This window comes from Candoia aspera, chromosome 9, assembly GCF_035149785.1.
Source record: "Candoia aspera isolate rCanAsp1 chromosome 9, rCanAsp1.hap2, whole genome shotgun sequence".
Classification (NCBI taxonomy): Eukaryota; Metazoa; Chordata; class Lepidosauria; order Squamata; family Boidae; genus Candoia; species Candoia aspera.
The window spans coordinates 21,139,097-21,159,977 of record NC_086161.1 but is presented as its reverse complement, the minus strand read 5'-3'; the positions used below and the strand labels follow the sequence as shown (position 1 = coordinate 21,159,977).

The 20,881-nt window shown below is 41.6% G+C and overlaps 2 protein-coding genes across 2 annotated transcripts in view; both read left to right on the top strand.

Moving 5' to 3' along the window:
- LOC134502748 (disintegrin and metalloproteinase domain-containing protein 9-like) overlaps positions 1-20,881 on the top strand; it is a 658,699-nt gene that overhangs the window by 40,721 nt on the left and 597,097 nt on the right. The window lies entirely within an intron of this gene.
- The window catches only part of LOC134502750 (disintegrin and metalloproteinase domain-containing protein 32-like), a 33,728-nt gene continuing 14,783 nt past the window's right edge, over positions 1,937-20,881 (top strand). The window contains exons 1-10 of the mRNA XM_063311226.1: positions 1,937-2,063; positions 3,478-3,560; positions 7,106-7,167; positions 9,927-10,005; positions 11,450-11,526; positions 11,893-12,082; positions 14,395-14,460; positions 16,417-16,488; positions 16,958-17,124; positions 18,980-19,061. Of these exons, the coding sequence (XP_063167296.1) occupies positions 1,994-2,063; positions 3,478-3,560; positions 7,106-7,167; positions 9,927-10,005; positions 11,450-11,526; positions 11,893-12,082; positions 14,395-14,460; positions 16,417-16,488; positions 16,958-17,124; positions 18,980-19,061 (948 nt within the window). The 5' untranslated portion in view covers positions 1,937-1,993. The remainder of the gene's footprint in view (positions 2,064-3,477; positions 3,561-7,105; positions 7,168-9,926; positions 10,006-11,449; positions 11,527-11,892; positions 12,083-14,394; positions 14,461-16,416; positions 16,489-16,957; positions 17,125-18,979; positions 19,062-20,881) is intronic.

The following is a 20,881-nucleotide window of genomic DNA, read 5'->3' as shown; positions in this document are numbered from 1 at the left end:
ATACCCGTTCATAAGGATCACAATTTGGGGAAACGAGAAAGCTGATGGAGCTGATCTTTCAAGAGGGCTTAAGGAAGGGGGCCCTGTCCCTTGCCGTCCCTCTTGGACATTAAACTGGCTTTTCTTCCTGATACAAACATGGGAGAAATTGAGCTTTCTCGCTTCGCTGTGGTGGAGGCTATTCTGCCTTTCTTTTACTCTCATTTCAGCATGCTAATGCTCTATTGATTTCCCTGCAGCGTTTGTACATTCAGCCAATGCTGGCATAGGATGTTCACCTTTGGATGTTTGAGAATGGAATATTTGGACAGAAAGAAGCTAGATAAAAGTGACAGAGGAACCTTATTTGCACTCTTTAATCAAGCCAGTGCCATGATCCAAGAAAATCCAGGTCTGAGGATGACTATCAGCAGGAAAGGTAGAAGAGAAGAGGAGGGGCAAGGAAAGAGCCTAAGACTTGACTGATCATCAGTACTCAGTTCCATGCTTGTAATTGTAACTTCTCAATTCCTTTTTGCCTTTTTAGTTTGTTCGTTTATTGTTGAAAACATTTATAGGTTGCTTCCCATTGCAAATTCTTGTCGTTTACAACAGAATTCAAAACGATGAAACTAATTTGAATCAAATTGATATAAGGTATATACTGAAGCACGTATAAAATGAACAGTAACATAATAAAATAAAAAAATGGAGTAAAGAAGTTAAATATATCACCGCAACGCATAAATCAACATTATTCAAAAACATGGGAGAATAAACTAATACTAGGGTAAAGATTTTCTGGAGAAGTAACCATTTAAGCCTTTTGCAGCAACACCAAACAGATCTAATTCCTTCTGTCAGTGTTTCTCAACCTCAGCAACTTTAAGATGTGTGGACTTCAACCCCCAGAATTCCCCAGCCAGCATGGAATTCTGGGAGTTGAAGTCCACACATCTTAAAGTTGCTGAGGTTGAGAAACACTGGTCTAACATGAAGAGGCTACTGAAAATTATACCTACTGTTGGCTGAAAGTGTTGCTGACAAGTAAGTAGGGCAATTTAAGTCTCCAGTTGAATATGAGATTATGGTGCTTCTCAATTTATTTTATTTTATTTTATTATGATTTTATTTAAAAGATTTATATGGCTGCTCATCTTAAGCACCTCTGGGCCTGCATAACAATTATATTTGCATTCTTGTTCCACAATCTTCCTGGCTCATTCATGGAATTGCACAGGCAGCTGACACCATCTTCCTTTTGTAACTCATCTGGGGGTATTAATCTCTACATCAGTGTTTCTTCAACTCCACACATCTTCAAGTGGCCAAGGTTGAGACACCCTGCTCCACCTGAAAGAGAGACCACACAACTCAACAGCTAAGTTAGATGGCTAGTAGGGCTTTGCTTGGTTAGGATTAAAGTTCTATCAGGGACTTGCAGCTGCGGGGGGGGGGGGGGGATGTGTTGTGCAAATCCAGTTTATTTAGCTAGATTGAGTGTCTGAGTTCACCCAACATGTGAAACCAGGTCGTGTGAAGGTCTAACACGCCCAGTTTTGGAATCGGGTGGTGCCTCAAGTGAATTAATGAATTAGACAAGCCGATGAATTTGCACCCTACGCTAAGCTTAGCTAGGTTTCCTGGGCCTTCCGAAGCCCATTTGCTAGCTTGGGCGTCAGTGCATCCAGAAAAACGAGCTCACTCAGGTCCCCGGGGGAAGCCTGCTGTGTGAACCCAGTCGACGCAGCGTGTAAGAGCAGGGAAGGGTGAATCCCATCGACTTAAACCCGCGGCGCGATAAGACGCGGCAGCCGGGCACGCTCCCAACAGCCTTGCGAGGTAGGCCCGCCGCAGACCCGGCGGGGTCTAAGCCTGTTTCGCCGCGAAGCGCCGCTTCCCGCCGGCCCCGCTCGGTCCTCTCAGCCGCGGCTTCCCGCCCGTTCCAGACGGGAGCCGGGACCGTTGAGCGTGCGGCGGACCGGCGAGGCGCAGCCCGAGAGCCGGGAGCGCCATGGGGCTCGGGCGCGGGGCCGCGTCGCCGCTGCTCCTTCTCGGCTTGGCGAGTCTCCTGGCGGACCTCGGTGAGCAGAAGGCGGAGGGGAGCCCCCAGTCGGCCACCCCACCCCGGCCCCCGGCCCCGCTGGGTGACCCGCGGCCCTCGCCCTCCCCCCCGTGCCCACCTGCCCTGATAAGGGTCATGGTACTAACCGCTAGCTAGAGGGGTTGATAAGGACATCACCACCACCACCACCACCACCACCATCATATAATATAGTAATAGCAGCTACATCGTATTTCTATTAGCCAATGACCTAATAATATTTATAATGAGGGTCGTCCTGGAAGTAGTTGGCTGGGCACGGCGGGATTTGCCATCTGACGTTTCACAGGATGCCCAGGATCCTGGGGCTGGTTGCCTGTGGGCTTTGTTCATCACACAGGGTGCTGGTCCAACCTTCCCCCACCCGGTGCTGTCCGTTCATGTTGGTTCTGTAAGCCCCAGTATTCCCAACCCGCCTCTTGGGAGGGTGACAGTTGCAGTCCGCAGAGGCTGTTCCGTGGCCAAGGACTATGCTAGCTCAATTACCGAATTGCGTCTTCGCTCGGCACCCTGATCCCAAACCCCTGTAACCATGTTTTATCCCAATTTATTTTGCAGTCCAAACTAGACAGTCTTATCTACCTCTGAATAAGACGGCTAAACTTCCTGCAATAAAGTTTGCTGCCATCTGGATTCTGTTTTACATTTATCTGTTATGTATTAATTGTGGTTTTATTATATTTTATTTTTTTAGTTCTATTGTAAAATGCCCAGAGTCCCTCTGTCGGGGGGAGATGGGCGGTAGCGAAATTTGGTAGATAGATAGATAGATAGATAGATAGATAGATAGATAGATAGATAGATAGATAGATAGATAGATAACATATGCTCATTCAGAAAATCAACCGACCATTTTCAGTGGCAATTTTAAAAAATTAAGGTGATTTTAAGATTAGATACATGGTATGTATTAAAATCGTCAGTGTCCATGGCTTAAAAGTTCAGAAAGTCTAAACGTTTTAATGTAAAGAATGGTCCAACAGTTAAGTTTGAATGGATAATGATTAGTTTAATAAAGTGGCAGTGTTGGGTATACCACCTTAAGCTCCTGAATGACAGGCAGGATATAAATTAATAAGTAAATAGACAATTGCATAGCAAAGTTTTTTTTAATAGGCCACACCCTTTGTAAATCAAGCCATAGTGAGGCTGTGTTCTCACAATATGCTAACTTACGATTTGCTTAATCATTGAAGGTTTACAAGCCACAAGGGCTGGATTCACGTAAAAAACTGCCAAATCCAAACCAAACAAGTCACATTTTGGTGGAGTGCAATGTGTGTGAACTGATTTGGGGGGGGGGGGGGGGATAAAGTTTTTTTTAAAGAAAATTCTGGGAAGCAGGATTGTCAAATTAAGTGCTAACTGGCTTTGTCCTGTTTTTTATTGTCTAGAGTGTCAAACATTTTTGCATATCACCTATCCACTGAAGATACCATCCAACTCATCTGAAGATTATATGGGTGATACTGATGAGGTATTTGGAATTTTAAAATGCAGCTCTTTGAACGTTTATATGGGAGAATGAACATCTGTCTTAAATGTAGTTGATTTGAATTGACATGAAGTGGATTTCATTCAAAAGGGATATAGATCGGGAACAAAATGAAGCTTGAGCATATGTTAGGAGGCCATAGATGGGGGGGCAGATGATGAAATGTGCATGCTGCAATTTACATACGTGTCAATCTGTCACATTTGTGCGAATCTGGAAGGGTGGCATTTATATGATGGCACCACGGCAGACGCGTCGCCATTTATTTATATTTATTTATTTATTTTCGATCCCGGCTTTATTATTTTTATAAATTTTTGGTGTTGGCATGGTTTGCGGTAGATGCGGCTGAGGATGGGAAATAAAAATAAAGTCTGTGTTAAGTTTCTCATTAAACTTTCTTCATTAAGCTTTGAATGAGAAAAATTTATTCATGGTATAACAGGGAATTGGATCAAATCCAAAGTCCTTTGCATGCTTGAGTTCCTGTTTCAAAACCATTCTGTGGAATCCATCCAGTTGATGACATTTCATGAACTTTCAACAAGTGAAGGATATTTCTTCTTTATTCTAAAGACCTGCTTTGCAGGGTTGTCTACAGGGTATGGTCAAAAAAGTCAACATGGCAGCTGAGACCGTGAGATCAAGCTTCCTGTAGTTCCCGTTTTATTAAGGAGGAATTATCTTTTTGACTCTGCTCACAGAAAGGTGTGGGCAGCAAATGGGGCAGAGGACAGACTAGTCCCATGTTCGAATCCAAGTGGTTGGCACTGGAATCTGACCCACTTGCTCTTTCAGATGGTGATTTCCTAAGATAAAAGGGGCACTTGGCAAAGCAAATAATTTGATTTACTGTTGTGAAAAACAACCTGTGGAGTTAACCTGTACTATATTAACGATGTTATCTGTGCTCTAGAAATGCAAGAAGATTGCTGGCACTCTTGCAAATTAATTTTTGTCGATTTAGCTTAATCTCTTTGTAAGTCCCTGATGGGAAGATCACTAAATTGCATGGTAACTAAACCGTGGTTTTCACTTACTCACTTAAGAGATTAAAAGCATCCCACGAACAGTACACATAAAGAAACATGTTCATAAACAAGTACATCAAGTGTTAAATTCACTGAGGTGTTTAATGTTATTTTTTAAGGTTAAATTGATTTTTAAAATAAATGTCTATTGTGTATTTCAATTTTGAATCCCTCCTGGTTTAATGCCTTTCAGTTTTTAATTTAATTTTAAATGCAGTTTAATGCCTTTTTCCAGATTTCCTTGGTTTCTGTAAAACTGCAGATATTTCTCATATACTTCTCCCATTTTGCTTTAATTGACTGTGTTTAAACTTTGCATTACACTTTGGTTTGTTTAACCATGCTTTATTGAATAAACCACCATTAGCTATATAAGGCATGTTATACCAAAAGAGGGGTGTCTGCAGGAAGGGTCCAAAAAAGTCAAGAAGGTGGCTGCAACCCTATGATTGAATCCCCACTTCATGAGCGAATGTCTTGGTAGTACACAACCCTTTCAGTCAAGTAGTTTGCCAAATCCCAGCCTTGTAGGGCCACCAAGTGGAAACATGATTTGATTTGGCTAACTTGGTTTACCTTAAGAGCATAAGCTCCCTGCTAGATCAAACCAAGACTAGATTCATGCATGATCCTAAGCCATGGTTTCCTTAATTATCATCATTTATTGAAGACATCACAGTTGACTCAATTCAAACAACATTAAGCCATAGGCTGTGGTTTATGAATGACAGTGTTTGGATTCTTAGAATATGCAAAACAAAACCCAAATGGCATAATGGTTCAGCCCAAAGGTCCATCAAAACCAGACTTCTCTTTCTTCTGGACCTCCAGATGCTAGTCTGTGCTGTTTGTTCACACCTTGGATGTTCTGGCAACCATTACTTTGCTGGGAAAATATGCAGAGTTGCTTACACGTTATGTGCCCTATTGTTGAGCATAAGAATTCGGGCCAACGAATATTAAATTTTCCTTTCCCTATCACTTTTACTCTCTTGTTTAGCAGCAATTCTTCTACTATCGTCCACATAGAGATAGCCTTAGCAGCCATGGGTTCTAAATTTGTTCCCAGATTTCAGGCCCTCCCCATGCTGCCTGCTTCCTTCTATTTATCTACCTCTGCCTTCTCTTTTCATCACCCCCCCTTTTTTTTGCTGTTATTTATTTGTGGAATTGGCCCTCTAAAGATGGAGAGGCCTCAAAGTCTTGGGCTGTTTTTTACATTGGTAAATATTAGGATTTTTTCAAGAGGAACATTAAGCCGTCAAGTTCCTGTTGAACCCCTTAAAACCCCTGAAATCTTCTCCACCCAAACTGGGAGCAATTTTCTGATTTTTGCTCTTACTGCTACTTTTTCCGATGCTGGAGGTCTCAGCTACCAGGTAAGCCATAAAAACCAACTCACTGGACTGCCAGAAGGATCAGACACTTTCTTTTTCTTTTTGGGTTCTGGCCAAGCTGGGAATTCAGTAAAATGCACCAGATGATCAGTGGAGGTCAAAGATACTATATTTATTCACCCAAAGTTGTCAATGAATGGGTGGCCACAAATGGACTGCCTTTGATCTCTCTTTTATAGGAATTTTTTGGTTTAAAATTTAGCCAATCATTATCAATGGAATGGAATGTGTTAGCTTATTACAAACAAATGTTTCCTTATCTTAGAGTGAAAGCAGATACCTCCTTATTTATAGTTAAACAGATGTCTCTTTATCTAGAGCTGAAACAGATATGTTTTTCTTAAATGGACATTTTATCTTTCCTATACATGTGTTTTTCTAAGATATATGTCTTCCCTCACATGGATTTTGCTGAGTGATGTCTTTATGGTTTCTAATGGAGAAGCCAGCTTTTATACAGTGGCATTACTACTGCCAATATGATCTTTATTCCAATGGGATCAAGGCAGCCAATCACTATTTAATCTTTTTTTTTTCACACTCTGGTTTCTCTTCAGATCATCTAAATCATCTTTTCTCAACTTTTTGACCCTGGAGGAACCCCTGAGATATTTTTCAGGCCTCGGGGAACCCCTGCACATTCAGGCTCAAATATAGGCCAGAAGTTACAACATTATTATATTTGTTTCACGGGTAGGCCTGTCTATATGCATGAACAGTGTTCTTAAACTAAAAATAAAGAACGAAACTTATCTCTTTAAGGTGAAGTTGCCCAAATTTGAAATAATTTTTAAACTAAATCACGGTCTCCTAGGGAACCCCTAGGGACCTCTCGCGTAAACCCGGGGTGCCACGGAACCCTGGTTGAGAAACCCTGCTCTAAATCTTTCCCTTTCCCTTAACTTTTTCTGCCTTCATTTTTAGCACCAAATGCTTGTTTAAAACAGATCTATTCTGGAATTGTTACTTTTATAGCATGTGGACGGTAATATTATACAGAAACTGTGCAATTGAGTGGTTTATTTAATGAACAGGAAAACTGTTTCAAAATAGTCTTCTAACAAATTGCCTCTTGCTTTGTTTTGTTCTAAATGGCCAGAGCATTCAGGCTTATAATCTTACCATCAATCAGCAGCTGTACACAATCCACCTGAAACAACAGTGAGTTACTTTCTGTTTTCCATTCTTGGCCTTTTGTGAGTGTGAGTCAAATTCTTCACTAGCTGAATGAGTTTTCTTGTTCAGTCTTTTACCTGCGTTGGCTGAAAGTCTCCACAAAAAGGACAGAAACAGCTATATATACAGTGGAAATTCCCTTGGAGACCCTGCCCTTTTCAGAATAGATTTATTTGCCTATTAAGAAAATGTTGAATCTCCCTTTACAATCCAAAGTTTGCAGAGCAATTTAAACAGGGTTTGAAGTGCACCTTCCTAAAAGGGTAAAAGATTTAAAAATAAATAAATAAAGGCTTTTATTTGACAGCGAGAAGGCCTGGTGTGCCTTTTTGGGGAAATAAAATCCAAAACCAGGGTGCCAGAATGGAAAAGTTAGTATCACTAATAAGCAGATGCTTTACCTCCAGTGGAAGAGGGATTCTGAGAGAGAGGTGTCCAGTAGAAGCCACACTGATGTCACATGGGTCATCAGGTCATCCTGTAAATGACATGAATTGCACGAATCATGGCAGTGATGACATAACTTGAATGAGGTACAGTACAAGTAGTCCTTGATTTATGACCATTCATTTAATGATGGTCCGAAGTTACAGTGGCCTTGGAATGGGTGTTTTATGGCCTGTAAAGCACTTCCAAGCATCGCAAAAGTCATACCACACCCCTGTGGTCACATGATCGCATTTTGGGTACTTGGCAACTGGCTTGCATTTACAACTGGTTGCAGCGTCCTGTAGTCACGCAATCACGTTTGGTGACTTTTTTGCCATTTTCCATCAAAAAACATTGGCTTCCCCCATTGGGGAAGCTGGATTTGCTTAATGACCCATGATTCCCTTAACAACCACTGTAAAAATGGTTGTAAAATTGGGTCCAGTCACGTGGTGACTCGACTTATGACTGTAACGACTTACAATGGAAATTCCAGTCCCAATTATGGTCATAAGTTGAGGACTACCTGTATGTAATTGCCCTGACTTGAGCTATGATGTTGTGGCAGATGTGACATCGCTTGCTCCCCCTGCTGATGCTCTGAGAGGACCCTTAGAAGGAACACCTGTGTTAAGGGAATTTATGGAGAGGGTTAGGCGTTCCAGAGGGCCTTAAAGACCTGGCTGTTCTTGCAGGCTCTAGGCTGGTGTGGTTAGAGCCACTTGCTGAATGTAGGATATGTTTTTCTTCCGAGGAAAATCATCTTGTTTAATATTTCATGTTCACTTCACTGAGTGTGTATTTGTTATTTTGTTATTTTGTTTTTATCCTGTGAGCCTTCCAGAGTCGATCTGGAGTTGGACAGCGCCCGAGTCGATGAATGAATGAATGAATGAATGAATGAATGACTAAATAGATAAATAAATAATGAATAAATAAATAAATAAATTTAAATTCTGGCATTGGGAGAAGCCTAGCAGAGGCATTTCTCCCTTTTCACTTTGCTACCTCCTTCTCCCTATATCTTATGATGCAGGTTTTTATACATTTCTTGTAGCTAGGTAAACTTAAAATCAATAGCACGATACAAACAAAGGAGAGGAAATCCTGGAGACAATGACAGAGGGAACATCCTCATGAGATTTAGTGGTCAAGAGGTTGGGCGATTAGCAAAGGGTAAGGAGAGCGCTAGGTAGGAGGATTCACAGTATTTGGCACTTAACCAAAGTCTTCAGGAGTCCCCAGTCTTAGATGAGGGCCGTCTGAGACACTTGATCTCTTCATGCTGGGGGAAAGATCCAGCCACACTGAGGATGCATTGGAATAACAGTGGAAATGCAGGGAGCGGTGGGGGAAATGCGGAGGAAGAAAATATGGAGGTAGATTGTCCTTTGCAGAAACCGAAGGTGGCCATGAGTAACACAAGGGAAATGAGAAGGAGTTTTCAGAGTAGATGGATCCTCCATTCTGTCCCTTTATTTTTCAGAACTATCCTTCTACTTCCTTGACCTCTGATTCGATATGATCTGGTGCTCTCTGGCCGAAATACGCACTAGAAAAGCCTTCCTCCACGTATACTTCACTGTACTGTGTTATGAAGGAAATTTTGCTGGTTGGTGGGACTCCATACTGCATGTAGGTCAATCACAGCATGTCAGATATTTAGCGGTCAGACCACCAACTGGCCATTGAAAGACTTTATGCAACCTTATTTATTTATTTATTTATTAAATTTATATCACTGCCCATCTCCCCCAGTGGGGGACCCTGGGCGGTTTACAATAAATAGCATTAAAACATAGCCAGATAAAAATTACATTAAAATATACATAAAAGCAAAACATGAAGTCCAACTTCTTATGGAAGTTGTCTTTCCAATGAGGTCCTTCTAAAGGGAAGGTGTGGGCAACCTTTCGGGGTTGGGGCAAGGTTGGTTTGGAATTTTGAAAGGACGTGATGGCTGGGCTCACAACTTGACTGACATTGCAGATCTAACCCAGAGTCAGAAAGCACCATGTCCTACAAGGCAAACTAGGCTGTTTATGACAGTGGAGCTGAAAGGCATTTTTGGAAAGAAATGGGATGCTAGAGGCTGGTAGTATCCTACTTGTAGCAAGTAAAATCCAGTTTCAGAATTAAATGAATCCTTTAGAACATTTATATATGGGTAGGACAGGGAGCCCAGTAGACCCTACTGGAGGTAACTGGGGGCGTATTGTGGCCCACAAGTACCATGTTCCTGTTCCTGCTACTGTGCAATTACTTATCCATCCTATGATACCAGTTTGAATGCCATTTCACTGGTTTCTTCACAGATCCTTTTTGCCAAATGATTTTATGATTTATACATACAACCCTGGAGGCTTTGTGCAACCCAGTTCCCCACAAATTCAGGTAAATATTTTTTTTGTTGCGTTTTGTAGTGACATGACTGAAACTACAGTTTAAATTATATTAAGCCACGGAATGCTGATTTTTTCAAATCATGCCTTCCAAAGCAATTGATAACATTTTGATTTGCTGCAATAGCACAAAAGTTAATATTATACAGCTGAAGAGATATTATAGGAATTCAGGGAAGGACTTCTGAAGAAGATCCTAGTTTCCAGGCAAGTTTGTGTGTTAAGAAGTAATCCTAGAATTATTTTAGTTCTAAAGAGTTTAGGGCTTTTCAAATTGAAATTCACATCTTGAGATAGTGGCTCAGAACCCAACAATGCTCTTAAGATTGGTGAGAAATGGTCTTTCTGCCCAACGGAGTCATGTCGTTAATATAATCATAAGTTCCAGGCCATCTTGCAAAAGTCCAAAAGGGCACATCAATTGTCCAAATAACTAGGGACAAATTATTCTTATTTAGAAAAGGCTATTTTTGATAAGTCAGTGAAGGTATTTGAACTACTGTTTTGGAGGAATGAGACAAGGAGAATAGAGGTATAACAGAAGTGCTGGGTAGAAAGATTAGAACAACCTACTTGTAAACCTGGTTAATACATACTCTTTAGGAGAGTGTCCTAGATCATTAATGAATGGTTTTATTCATTAATTGATTTTTGAAAATATGTATGGAGTCCTTGGTGCTCTCTGAGCTTGGTTGTTTGCTTGCAGACGTCTCATTACCCGACTAGGCAACATCGTCAGTGTGAAGGAGTGTGGGGCTTGTTCCCTCTTTACATACCGTAGCTTGCCCTGCCAGTGTTGGTGGGGGTGTCGTTTTCTCCTTGGTAGTTCCTTGATTGGGTATTGTTGTCCGCTTGATTGTTTGTCTGCTTGATTGTTTGTCCCCTTGGTAGTCCCTTGAGTGGGGTATTGTTTCCTGCTTGGTTTTTTGTCTGCTTGATTTTTTGTCTCCTTGGTAGTTCCTTGGCCGGGGTATTGTTTTCTGCTTGATTGTTTGTCTGGTGTTAATCCCTGCTTATCTGGGTGTAAGCTGCTGGGTTGAGAGGCTATGTTCTGGTCTTTTCGTTTCTTTCTTAGCTGTTTTTATTGTCTCTTTTGAATGAGGTGTAAATGTGGTTTCTCTGTGTCTATTGATGGCAGGTTTGTCTGAATGCCAGGCTTCCAGGAATTCCCTGCTGGTTTTGGATTTAGCTTGGTCTAGGATGCTCACCGTTTCCCAGTGGAAAGTATCATTGAGTCAGTCCATGTGTTGTGATGTTAAGGAGTTTTCATCATGTCTTCAGGGAGCAAACCCCACACTCACTAGCACTGATGATGTTACCTAGTTGGGTAATGAAATGTCTGCAAGCAATCAGCCAAGCTCAGAGAGCAACAAAGAACTCCACAGGTCAACCCTGAACTACAGATAGTCTCTTCTATTGAAAATATATGTCTTTAGAATGAATGCTACTATCAAGGGCATATCCAAGGCTTTCCCAACTCTGTTGTAATACTCAGCACCTGCTCTGGACTCAGGTAAGAAACTTACTCTTGAAAATAGCCACAGACTTAAAAGTAAGTCCCTACATTTCTCCATGTGCAGCTAATAGTTGCTTTGGAAATGGGAATGATGGAAGACATCATCTGGGGTACCAGATTAGACATGGTCACAATCTAAACTTTGATGCAGAAGCTTTTTCAGAAAAAAAAAATATTGGGAGCTCCAGGTATGAAGCTCCCGTGTGATACTTAGTTCTACCTTAACATTCTCTGGTTGGGGATGAAATGGTTCTGAAAGGACTGCAGCATATTTCATAGTGAATGAACAATGGGGTGGGAAGGTGTGCTGGGTCTGTAAATGGCCAAGAAGATCTTGTGCCATAGCAGTGTGGAAATTTTCAGAGGACTGCTACAGTTTGAGAATGTCACCTATGGAATTGAGCTCCTGGAATCCTCAACTACGTTTGAGCATCTAATTTATGAAATAAACAGCAAAAATGTCAAAGGCCCACTCTGGACAGAAGATCTCACCCAAGTAGACAACCAAACGCGGATTGAACATGCATCTTACAAGCTGCTTTCAGATACCGTGGTAAGTGCTGATCTCTTGCTTCATTTCCTTTTAAAGTGAGGTTGAAGAATGGTTATCGTGTTTATGTCTGAGGGGTGTATCTTCCTTTTTCTACCTGCTGAAGTTCTCAAGATAGTTACAATGTAGGTGTGTGTTTATACAATAGGGCTCTGCAGAGCATTTGAAAGGGGTCCATTGCAAAATGCACTGGCTGAAACAGGGCATCCTTCCCTAAAGTGTTAAAGCAGCCACATCCTTTGTAAGTCTTGCTCAATTCCTCTGAAGGCTGTCTTCGGTTGTGTGTGAGAGCATGTGGCTGCTTTAACACATCAAGGAGAGATGTTTTGCTTGTGCCAATACACTTTGTAAAGTGCCTGTTTTAAATTGCTTTAAGTTAAGCTCAACTTGATTTCCTCTGTGTGCTTAGTTATTTTTTTCTTTGATGATCAATTCAATCAATTTTCCTAAAAAGAAACATTAAGCCTATAATGTCCTGGGTTTCCCCTGGGTGCCCATTTAAAGATTGGTATCTTCCAGTCCTCTGGCACTGAGCCTTATTTGAGGGACAAATTCTGTAATTTTGCTAAGATGTTGACCATTTCACACTCAAGGTCTTTAAAAACTTATGGGTTGGTGCCCTCAGGACTTGATGATTTGTTACTGTATAGATGTTTTACACTATCTGGTCCATAAATTGGGTGCCAGGGAGCTAATTCTTGTCTTTTATCTCAGTGTGCTTTAATTGTTCCAGTTCATTCCCTGAGAAAATGAATGCAGGCTTGGGTATCTCTCTTCTGTAATAAAGACAAATTTTCTCAACAATCTCCATATTCCCCTTGATGATCTCTTTCATTCCTTGTTATCTAACAGCCCAACCTCTTCTCTGGTGGGTTTTCAGCTTTGAATATTTCTCTCTCTCTTTCTCCTATTGTCAAGTCTCTAAAGTTCTTACGATTTCCCTTACTGTTTTTGCCCTATGCTTCTCAATGTTTTCTCCCTTCTTTATTCTTTATACTTTTTCTGACAGAGTTTTTGGTTCTCCTTACCAGAAATGGTTTTCCGTTTCTGGAAGGAAGCTTTCTTTTATAGCCTCCTGAACATCATAGCCTCTTGGTTCTGGCAAACCGCTCCCACTTATTGTTGCCATGACATCACTAGGAGTTGAACTCAACTTGGAGATGGCTACCTTTTTTGCCAGGAAATTAAAGAAATCAACTCCATTATTTCCAGTGATTCCACGTTGCCCTTCCATCGTTTTACCTCATCCACAAGGCAGCTGGATCGAGAGACCTGTTTTGTTCCTGGTGGCACTATGGGGCATTGGGAGAAATCAGAAAGGTGGCAAAACTAGCTACCTGGGCCTATAAGAAGAACATTGCTCATACTGATCTATGAAGCTACCAGAGTCCACTAATGGAGTGGGAAACCACCAGAGAACATTTAGCTAGGGTTCCCTCAGCTCTGGAGTTAACTTTAAATGTAAGGAGCTAGCCATCTCCAACCAAGACTCTGGTACTGAGAGGTAGCTTATTCTTTGTGCCATTTGGTCAGAATAAATATGGCTACTGGTCAGATAGCTACCAATCCTTGTCAGCAGTCAGCTATTCACATGAGCCAAGTACCATGAGAGGCCAGTAATGGTCCATCTGGTCCATAAATTGGGTGCCAGGGGCTCAAGGATGCATTATTGGCTGGCTTCATGCTGATTCCATATTGCCCTTGCATTGTTTGCTGACTTCATGCTGTACAAACATGGTATGTTACATATGCCACAGTGGCTGGGGTCATGCACACTATCAGGCCATAAACCATGAAAGCTTGGCTTGTATAACATGGCAAGCAAACACCAAGTGAACAATCTCATGGGTGAATCCAGCCATTAAGTGGGTGGTTTTAGTTTCCCATTGATCTGCTTCTCTTTGGACTGACTTGATGGTCATCCTGCTTGGTTGCTCTCCTTCTGGTTAGCCTAGGGAAGAGCTTTGCACCAGAGATTTTATCAAGCATAACTAGATGGATTTTTCCCCTGCATCCTTGATTGTATCCCATGAAGGATTGTGGGCAGGAAAGAGAGCTGAGTGCAGTGTGGTTTTTCCCTAAATACTTTATTGATGATGGTGTGTGAGTGTTTGTGTGTGCGTGTGTGCGTGTGTGCATGTGCACATGTATAAAGAGAGGGAGAGCTTTCAGAACAATGGTTTTTAATAGTGCAACTTGCAGCAGTTCTAGTATTGCTAATGATAACACATTTTGCATGCTGCTGGCCTCGTATAACTCCAGCAAGTGAAATATAGAAGCATTACTAAACATGCATTTGTTTTGTCAATCCTCAGCCGCTGTCAGATACCACTAAAAACCACAGGTACATAGAAGTCTATATTGTTCTGGACAACAATTTGGTAAGTCTCTTAACCAGTGTTACTCAACCTTGACAACTTTAAGATATGTGGACCCAGCATGCTGGCTGGGGAATTCTGGGAGTTGAAATCCACATAGCTTAAAGTTGTCAAGGTTGAGAAACATTGCTCTTAACTATAAAAAATATTCTGTCTCATGAATTCTAGGAAGAACATTTCCTGCAATAGGTATGGCACAGAGCAGGGGGCATATCTGAGGTTGCATGCACCCTGAGATAGGACAGTTAAAAATGGGCAACGGCAGTGTGGGGTTTTTGTTGTTCTCGAAGGGGGGGAAATCAAAGGTGGGAATGGAAGTTTTGGGGAAGTAAACATGAAAACTGCCCTAAGGTCTGACTCACAAACTCAGGGTTGTAGTTTAAGGAAGTGGTTTGCTTTCCTGGTTCCATTCCTGCCCAAAAGGCCATGAAGGCTACTTCTCCCCATCATCATGTCTTTTGATAGCCTTCCAAAATGTTGGGAAGCCAAACTGCACCCCACAACTCTTCAAACATCTTGCAACTCTAATGCAGAGGACACAGTAGTTGAATTTAGATGGCTTCCAATTCCTGCTTATTTGGGACAATCGTTGCCTATCCCAGCCTTTCTCAACCTTCTGACCCTGGAGGAACCCTTGAAATATTTTTCAGGCCTCGGGGAGCCCCTGCCCATTCAGGCTCAAATATAGGCCAGAAGTTACAAAATTATTATCTTTGTTTCAAGGGGAGGCCTGTATAGACGCACTAACGGTGTTCTTAAACTAAAAATAAAGAATGAAACTTACCTCTTTAATGTGAAGTTGCCTGAATTTGAAATAATTTTTAAAATAAATTGTGATCTCCCAGGGAACCCCTAGGGACCTCTCGTGGAAACCTAGGGTGCCATGGAACTCTGGTTGAGAAACCCTGATCTATCCACTTAAATCAACATTATAGGGGTAGGGCAAGGATAACATGAAATAGTCCTGTATGGTCTGAGCAACTTAGAAGAAGCATGAGATGACAAATGGGTGAGTTTGAGACTAATTAACATCCCATCTAAGCAGTCAAGATCTCTCCTTTCAATTCTGATTTAGAAACTGCTGTGCTGAACAGAAAACATGTTCCCAAACATATGTAGTTGTAATGAAGTTGGGGCTGAAGAACTTGTCAGAATATTGCTCCTTTATGTGTTTGTTTATTTAATTGCAAAGTTTTTTTTCAAAAAAAGAATACAAAGATACAGAAAGAAACAACTAACTACAAAATAATGCAAGAGATAACCATAAACAAAAATAAAGAAATAAAAAACAGAAGAACACAATTAATGTCAAAGAATAATAAACAGAACAAAAAAAATATTATGAACCATCTAGGCATGTCACCTATATATCAAGTTTTCAATAATACATGAAAATGTCAAATTTGAGAAAAGAAGTCTATTCTTGTAAAGTATCATGAAATCCGTGCCCAAGGAAAACACACTGCATCATGTTTTGATTAGTGGAAAAAATGGCTTTTTCAAAAATAGTTAATAACAGATACCCTGATTCCAATCCTTTGGTGACCAGACTAATAGTGCTTTTCCAGTTTCCCGAAATAATTCTCTTAGTATCCCCATCCTTCATGGCTTAGTATCATGGTGGGTACTGTTTTTATTTTTGTTTGTTTGTTTGTTTGTTTGTTGACTAAACCAGTGTTTCTCAACCTTGGCAATTTCACGCTGTGTGGACTTCAACTCCCAGAATTCCCCAGCCAGTCATGCTAACTGGGGAATTCTGGGAGTTGAAGTCCACAGAGCTTGAAGTTGCCAGGGTTGAGAAAGTGGACATTAACTGAAATGTGAAATTGTGGTGAACTGTTAACCCATCTCTGATCTAAGCCAAGTTTTGCTTTGAGTGCAGGATTTGCATGTAAATAGAGGTATGCAATAATTGTCTTTGTTTTATTGCTAACTGTGTACCACCTCATTGTTTTCCAGTTCAACTATCTGGGTGGAAACCCTGATTATGTAACCCAAAGCATCGTGCAGATTATTGGCTTTGTTAATAGTGTAAGTTACTGACATCTTCTTGTTTTCTATGAAATTAACTTGTGTTCTGGCTGCATTTTATTCTTAGTTCTAGGAGCTTTGCTGTGGAAATGTTTACGTCGCCAAAATAATTGCAGAGGGTTAAATGCTAGAAATATGTATGCATGGTGCAACAACTTTTAGCAACAACAACTTTTAACACTGCAGCTTTATATTATGTTCCGAATATAATGATGTGCAGGCAGCACTTTTGGAGTGGATAAATAAATTGATCATGTAGTGATTAACTTAACTCCTGCCGCAGTCTGATTTTCTGACCTGGCTTTCTTCTTCAATGTACAATTCAAATGTGCCACTCTTTTTGGAAATAATGCTAAACCCACTTTAGCCACAAGAAGGCCTGAACCTGTTTTTAATTAACTAGAGTTCCAAGGTGTGGGGAATCCCCTTAAAGAAGAAGTATCTGACTGTTTTATTCTTATCTTTTCAGATGTTTGCTAACCTTAACGTAACAATTGTACTTTCCTCTCTGGAGTTCTGGACAGACTATAATAAAATCTCTACTGTAGGAGAACCCGATGAATTACTCCGGAGGTTTTTACAGTGGAAAAATTCATACCTTGTTCTGCGGCCGCACGATCTGGCCTTTTTGTTTGCGTAAGTGGGAAGACATTAAACACCCATCCTCATTCATCTTGTGATGTCCTAGATATTAAAGTGTTCAAGATGGAAAAAACATGTGCCTGCAAATACATACAGCAAACAGCTTTTGAAATGTGCTTTTAAAAAAAAAGAACATGCTTGTCTCTAAGTCCAGGTTTACAAAACACAATAGCTGCATGTATAGAACATGCTATGGCCAAATCAATGCATCCTATTGTGGTTTAACATGAAGGCCTAGTTCACATCTATCTATATATACTACTAATACTCTTGTGTCTCTTTGATACTTTGTAACCTTTAATTGGGCCAAACGGTGCATCGTAGGGCAACAATTTTTGAACCAGGTTACCTCAAATGGGCTAACTTACAGAATGCGTCCAAAAATCCAGGACCCACGACTCCCGTGGAATTGAAATTTGGCAAATTTTATAAAACATTTTATGACATAAAAATTTTCATAAAACGTTTAATGACGTAATACAAAATGTCATAAAACATTTCCTGTGGTCAAAATCCTGATGTTTGACTGTGCTATGCAGTTCAACACTGGCTGCTTTTTAGGCAGGTACATCTCTGAATGTCTTCTTGAATTTTTAAGAATGTTTCCAGTACATTAGAAGCTCTGCCATTGTTGAAGGCATTGAGGAATCTGGTAAGGAAACATCTCTGAAACGATGACCCAATGGGTCACGGGTTGTCTGGTAACATACTAAAGACATTGCTGGGTTTCCCAAAACAGACTGAACAATGGTACCCAACCTAGCCTAATTAACCTAGCCTAATGTTATGCAAACCCAGCTGGTTTATTGGCATGTCCTGATGTCTGCAACTGTAGTCCACTTTTTCTCTAGTTTTTAAAATACTTTAAAATACTCGGTAGTTTTTAAAATACTGTTAAAAGAATACATTAAATAGTTTTCATTCATTTATCAAGAGTAACAGGAAAAGGTCTTAATGGTTTCCACCAAAATAACTTTCCCAGAAAGAAATACTGCAGTAGATCCGTGCCTGAAAGGACAAAAATCTGGTTTAAAAAGTCACTTTTCAAAGTCACCTTAGGATTCCTGAAAGCAGTTACATTTTTTTCCCCCAGACTTGAACCATCTCTTTCTCACGTCCTGTATACACAATCCTATTATTTTAATATTCATGATCCTTTAAATTATTTAGCTCCTTTCCAAAAAGCCTTGGACTTCCCATCTGTGGACAAGGTGTCCTAATGTCAGCCTTACCAGGTAGACCAGATCGGAAACACGACCAGATAAGCTAATTCTACTTTATTGTAAAGCTACGTTAACAGAATCTTACATGTCTGAAAGTACAAATCTCCCACTCTCTCCTTTACAGCCCAAGAACTTACGGAAGGTCCCTTCTGAGCCTCTTGCCCCACCCACTATCTAGCTGTGGGCTGTGCCTTCTCTTATCTGACCATTCCCTGGGCACCATCTCTTCCTCCATCTCCCAAGGCCTTTCCCACATATATCTAAGCCCCACTTTCAACGCTCTTCCAGATGTTCTGGGACATAGATTGCTTTGCTTTATAGGGTCTGTGTTTAGCAAACCTTCTCTGTGCAGTTTAAGCTAGAACTTCAGTGCAAATATCTCCCTTTTTTTTTGCCTCCCTAAAATGGTTTGTTAGCATAGTTTGACAAATGAGGCCCAACCTAATCCTTTGGTCTTTACATTTGATCAGGTGAATCTCATTCCCTAGATGTATACGTATATGTGTCCCTGTTGGTACCTAAAACATACAACCTAGTACAAAGAGTTGGGCTTGTGATCTGAGGATCGGTAGCCCTTAGGGGTGTTCTCAGAATAGATTAACCCTTTCTCTCCCCTTGTGCTTTAGGTACAGAGAGAAGCCAAATTATGTGGGAGCAGCTTTTTCAGGGAAATTGTGCCTCCGAAATTTTGATGCAGGAGTAGCTCTGGTACTGTATCACAGGGTTTTGTTTTTTTTTTGGCTAATATTTTGATGTTGGGCTGGTTTGAGTTTAGCTGTAGATACTAGATAATAAGAGATGCCAGATTTAGACACTAGCAAAGTACATAAAAGAAGAGTTCCCCCTGAGCTTGTCCTTGTACAGGTAATCCTTGGCTTACGGCCATTTGTTCAGCGACTGTTCAAAGTTACGGTGATGCTGAAAAAATGAATGTATGACCAGTCCCCAAAGTTTGGGCTATCACAGCATCCCCACAGTCATGTGATCACGATCTGAGCGCTCGTGTTACGTGGCCCATCCCCACGGTCACGTGATCACCATTTGCGACCTTCCCTGCCGGCTTCCCACAAGCAAAGTCAATGGGGAAGCCAGCAGGGATGGTCACAAGTTGCTCTGATAAGTTGCTCCCACTTTTTCTCCCACCCACAGCAACCCCCACCATGCGCAGCCTCCGCCGGCATTCCCAGGCCCTCCCCTGGCCTCCCCCAGCCCCTGTGGCACCCCTGCGCTCCTTACCTGGAACTCCCACCTCTTCCTGCTTAACAACCCACATGGTCCTGGGGTTACGATGGCAACCGGGACTGCACGGGATTGCCATCACTAAGCAATGCAGTCACGTGACGTCACGCCTTATGACCTCATCGCTTAGCGACAGCGATGCTGGTCCCAATTGCTGTTGCAACCTGAGGGCTACCTGAAAGGAAAAATGGAAAGAATCTTGGGTGGGCTCAAAGATGATTGAAGATTCCTGCTTAAACTGTCAGGCTAGTGACAGTTTTTTTGTAAGAGATGCTTTAATAGAGCAGCAAAAAGGAACGTTGGTATGTTGCTGTGAAGGGATGTAGATCTGCTCTTGGGAATAGGAAGGAATAGCAAGCCATTAAAGGGGGAACTCTCAGAAAAAAACTGTTCAATAGAAGAGAATCTCTGTGGTTCAGGATTGAACTGTGGAATCCTTGGTGCTCTCTGGGCTTGGTTGTTGGCTTGCAGACGTTTCACTACCCGACCAGGTAACATCATCAGTACGAGGGAGGGTGGGGTTTGCTCCCTGTCTATATAGAGTAGCTTGCCCTGCCAGTGTTGGTGGGGTGTGGTAGTTCTCCTTGGTAGTTCCTTGATTGGGGTATTGTTTTCTGCTTGATGGTTTCTCTGGTGTTAATCCCTGCCTATCTGGGTGTTGATTGCTGGCAAGGAGGTGTTGTGGTCTTTTTGTTTCCTTCATGGCTTTTTTATTGTCTCTTCTGAATGGTGCATAAATGTGGTTAATCTCAGTTGATGGCTGATTTGTCTGAATGCCAGGCTTCCAGGAATTCCCCAGCGTTTTTGGATTTGGCTTGGTGTAGGATGCTGACGGTTTCCCAGCTGAAACTGTGGTTGAGGCTGTCCGTGCGTTGTGAGATTCAGGAGTTCTCATCGTGTCTTCTGACTGCTGGTTGGTGTCCGTGGATGCGCTCTGCTAGTCTTCTGCCTGCCTGTCCTGCATAATGGCTGTTACAGTCTTTGCACTGTATGTTGTAAATAACTCCTGTTTTTTCTTCTTGGGCTCCTGGGTCTTTTGTTTTACTTAAAACCACACCCACCCAACACTGGTAGGGCAAGCTACTGTGTATAAACAGGGAGCAAACCCCACCCTCCCTCGCACTGATGATGTTACCTAGTCGGGTAATGAAACGTCTGCAAGCGAACAACCAAGCCCAGAGAGCACCGAGGACTCCACAAAAACTGTTCAGTTCTGAGAAAGAAGGAAGCGTGGGTAAGTAATTCAAAATGACCCCACCTTGTTTCTGTGGAGTCTAAGAGGGGACAAA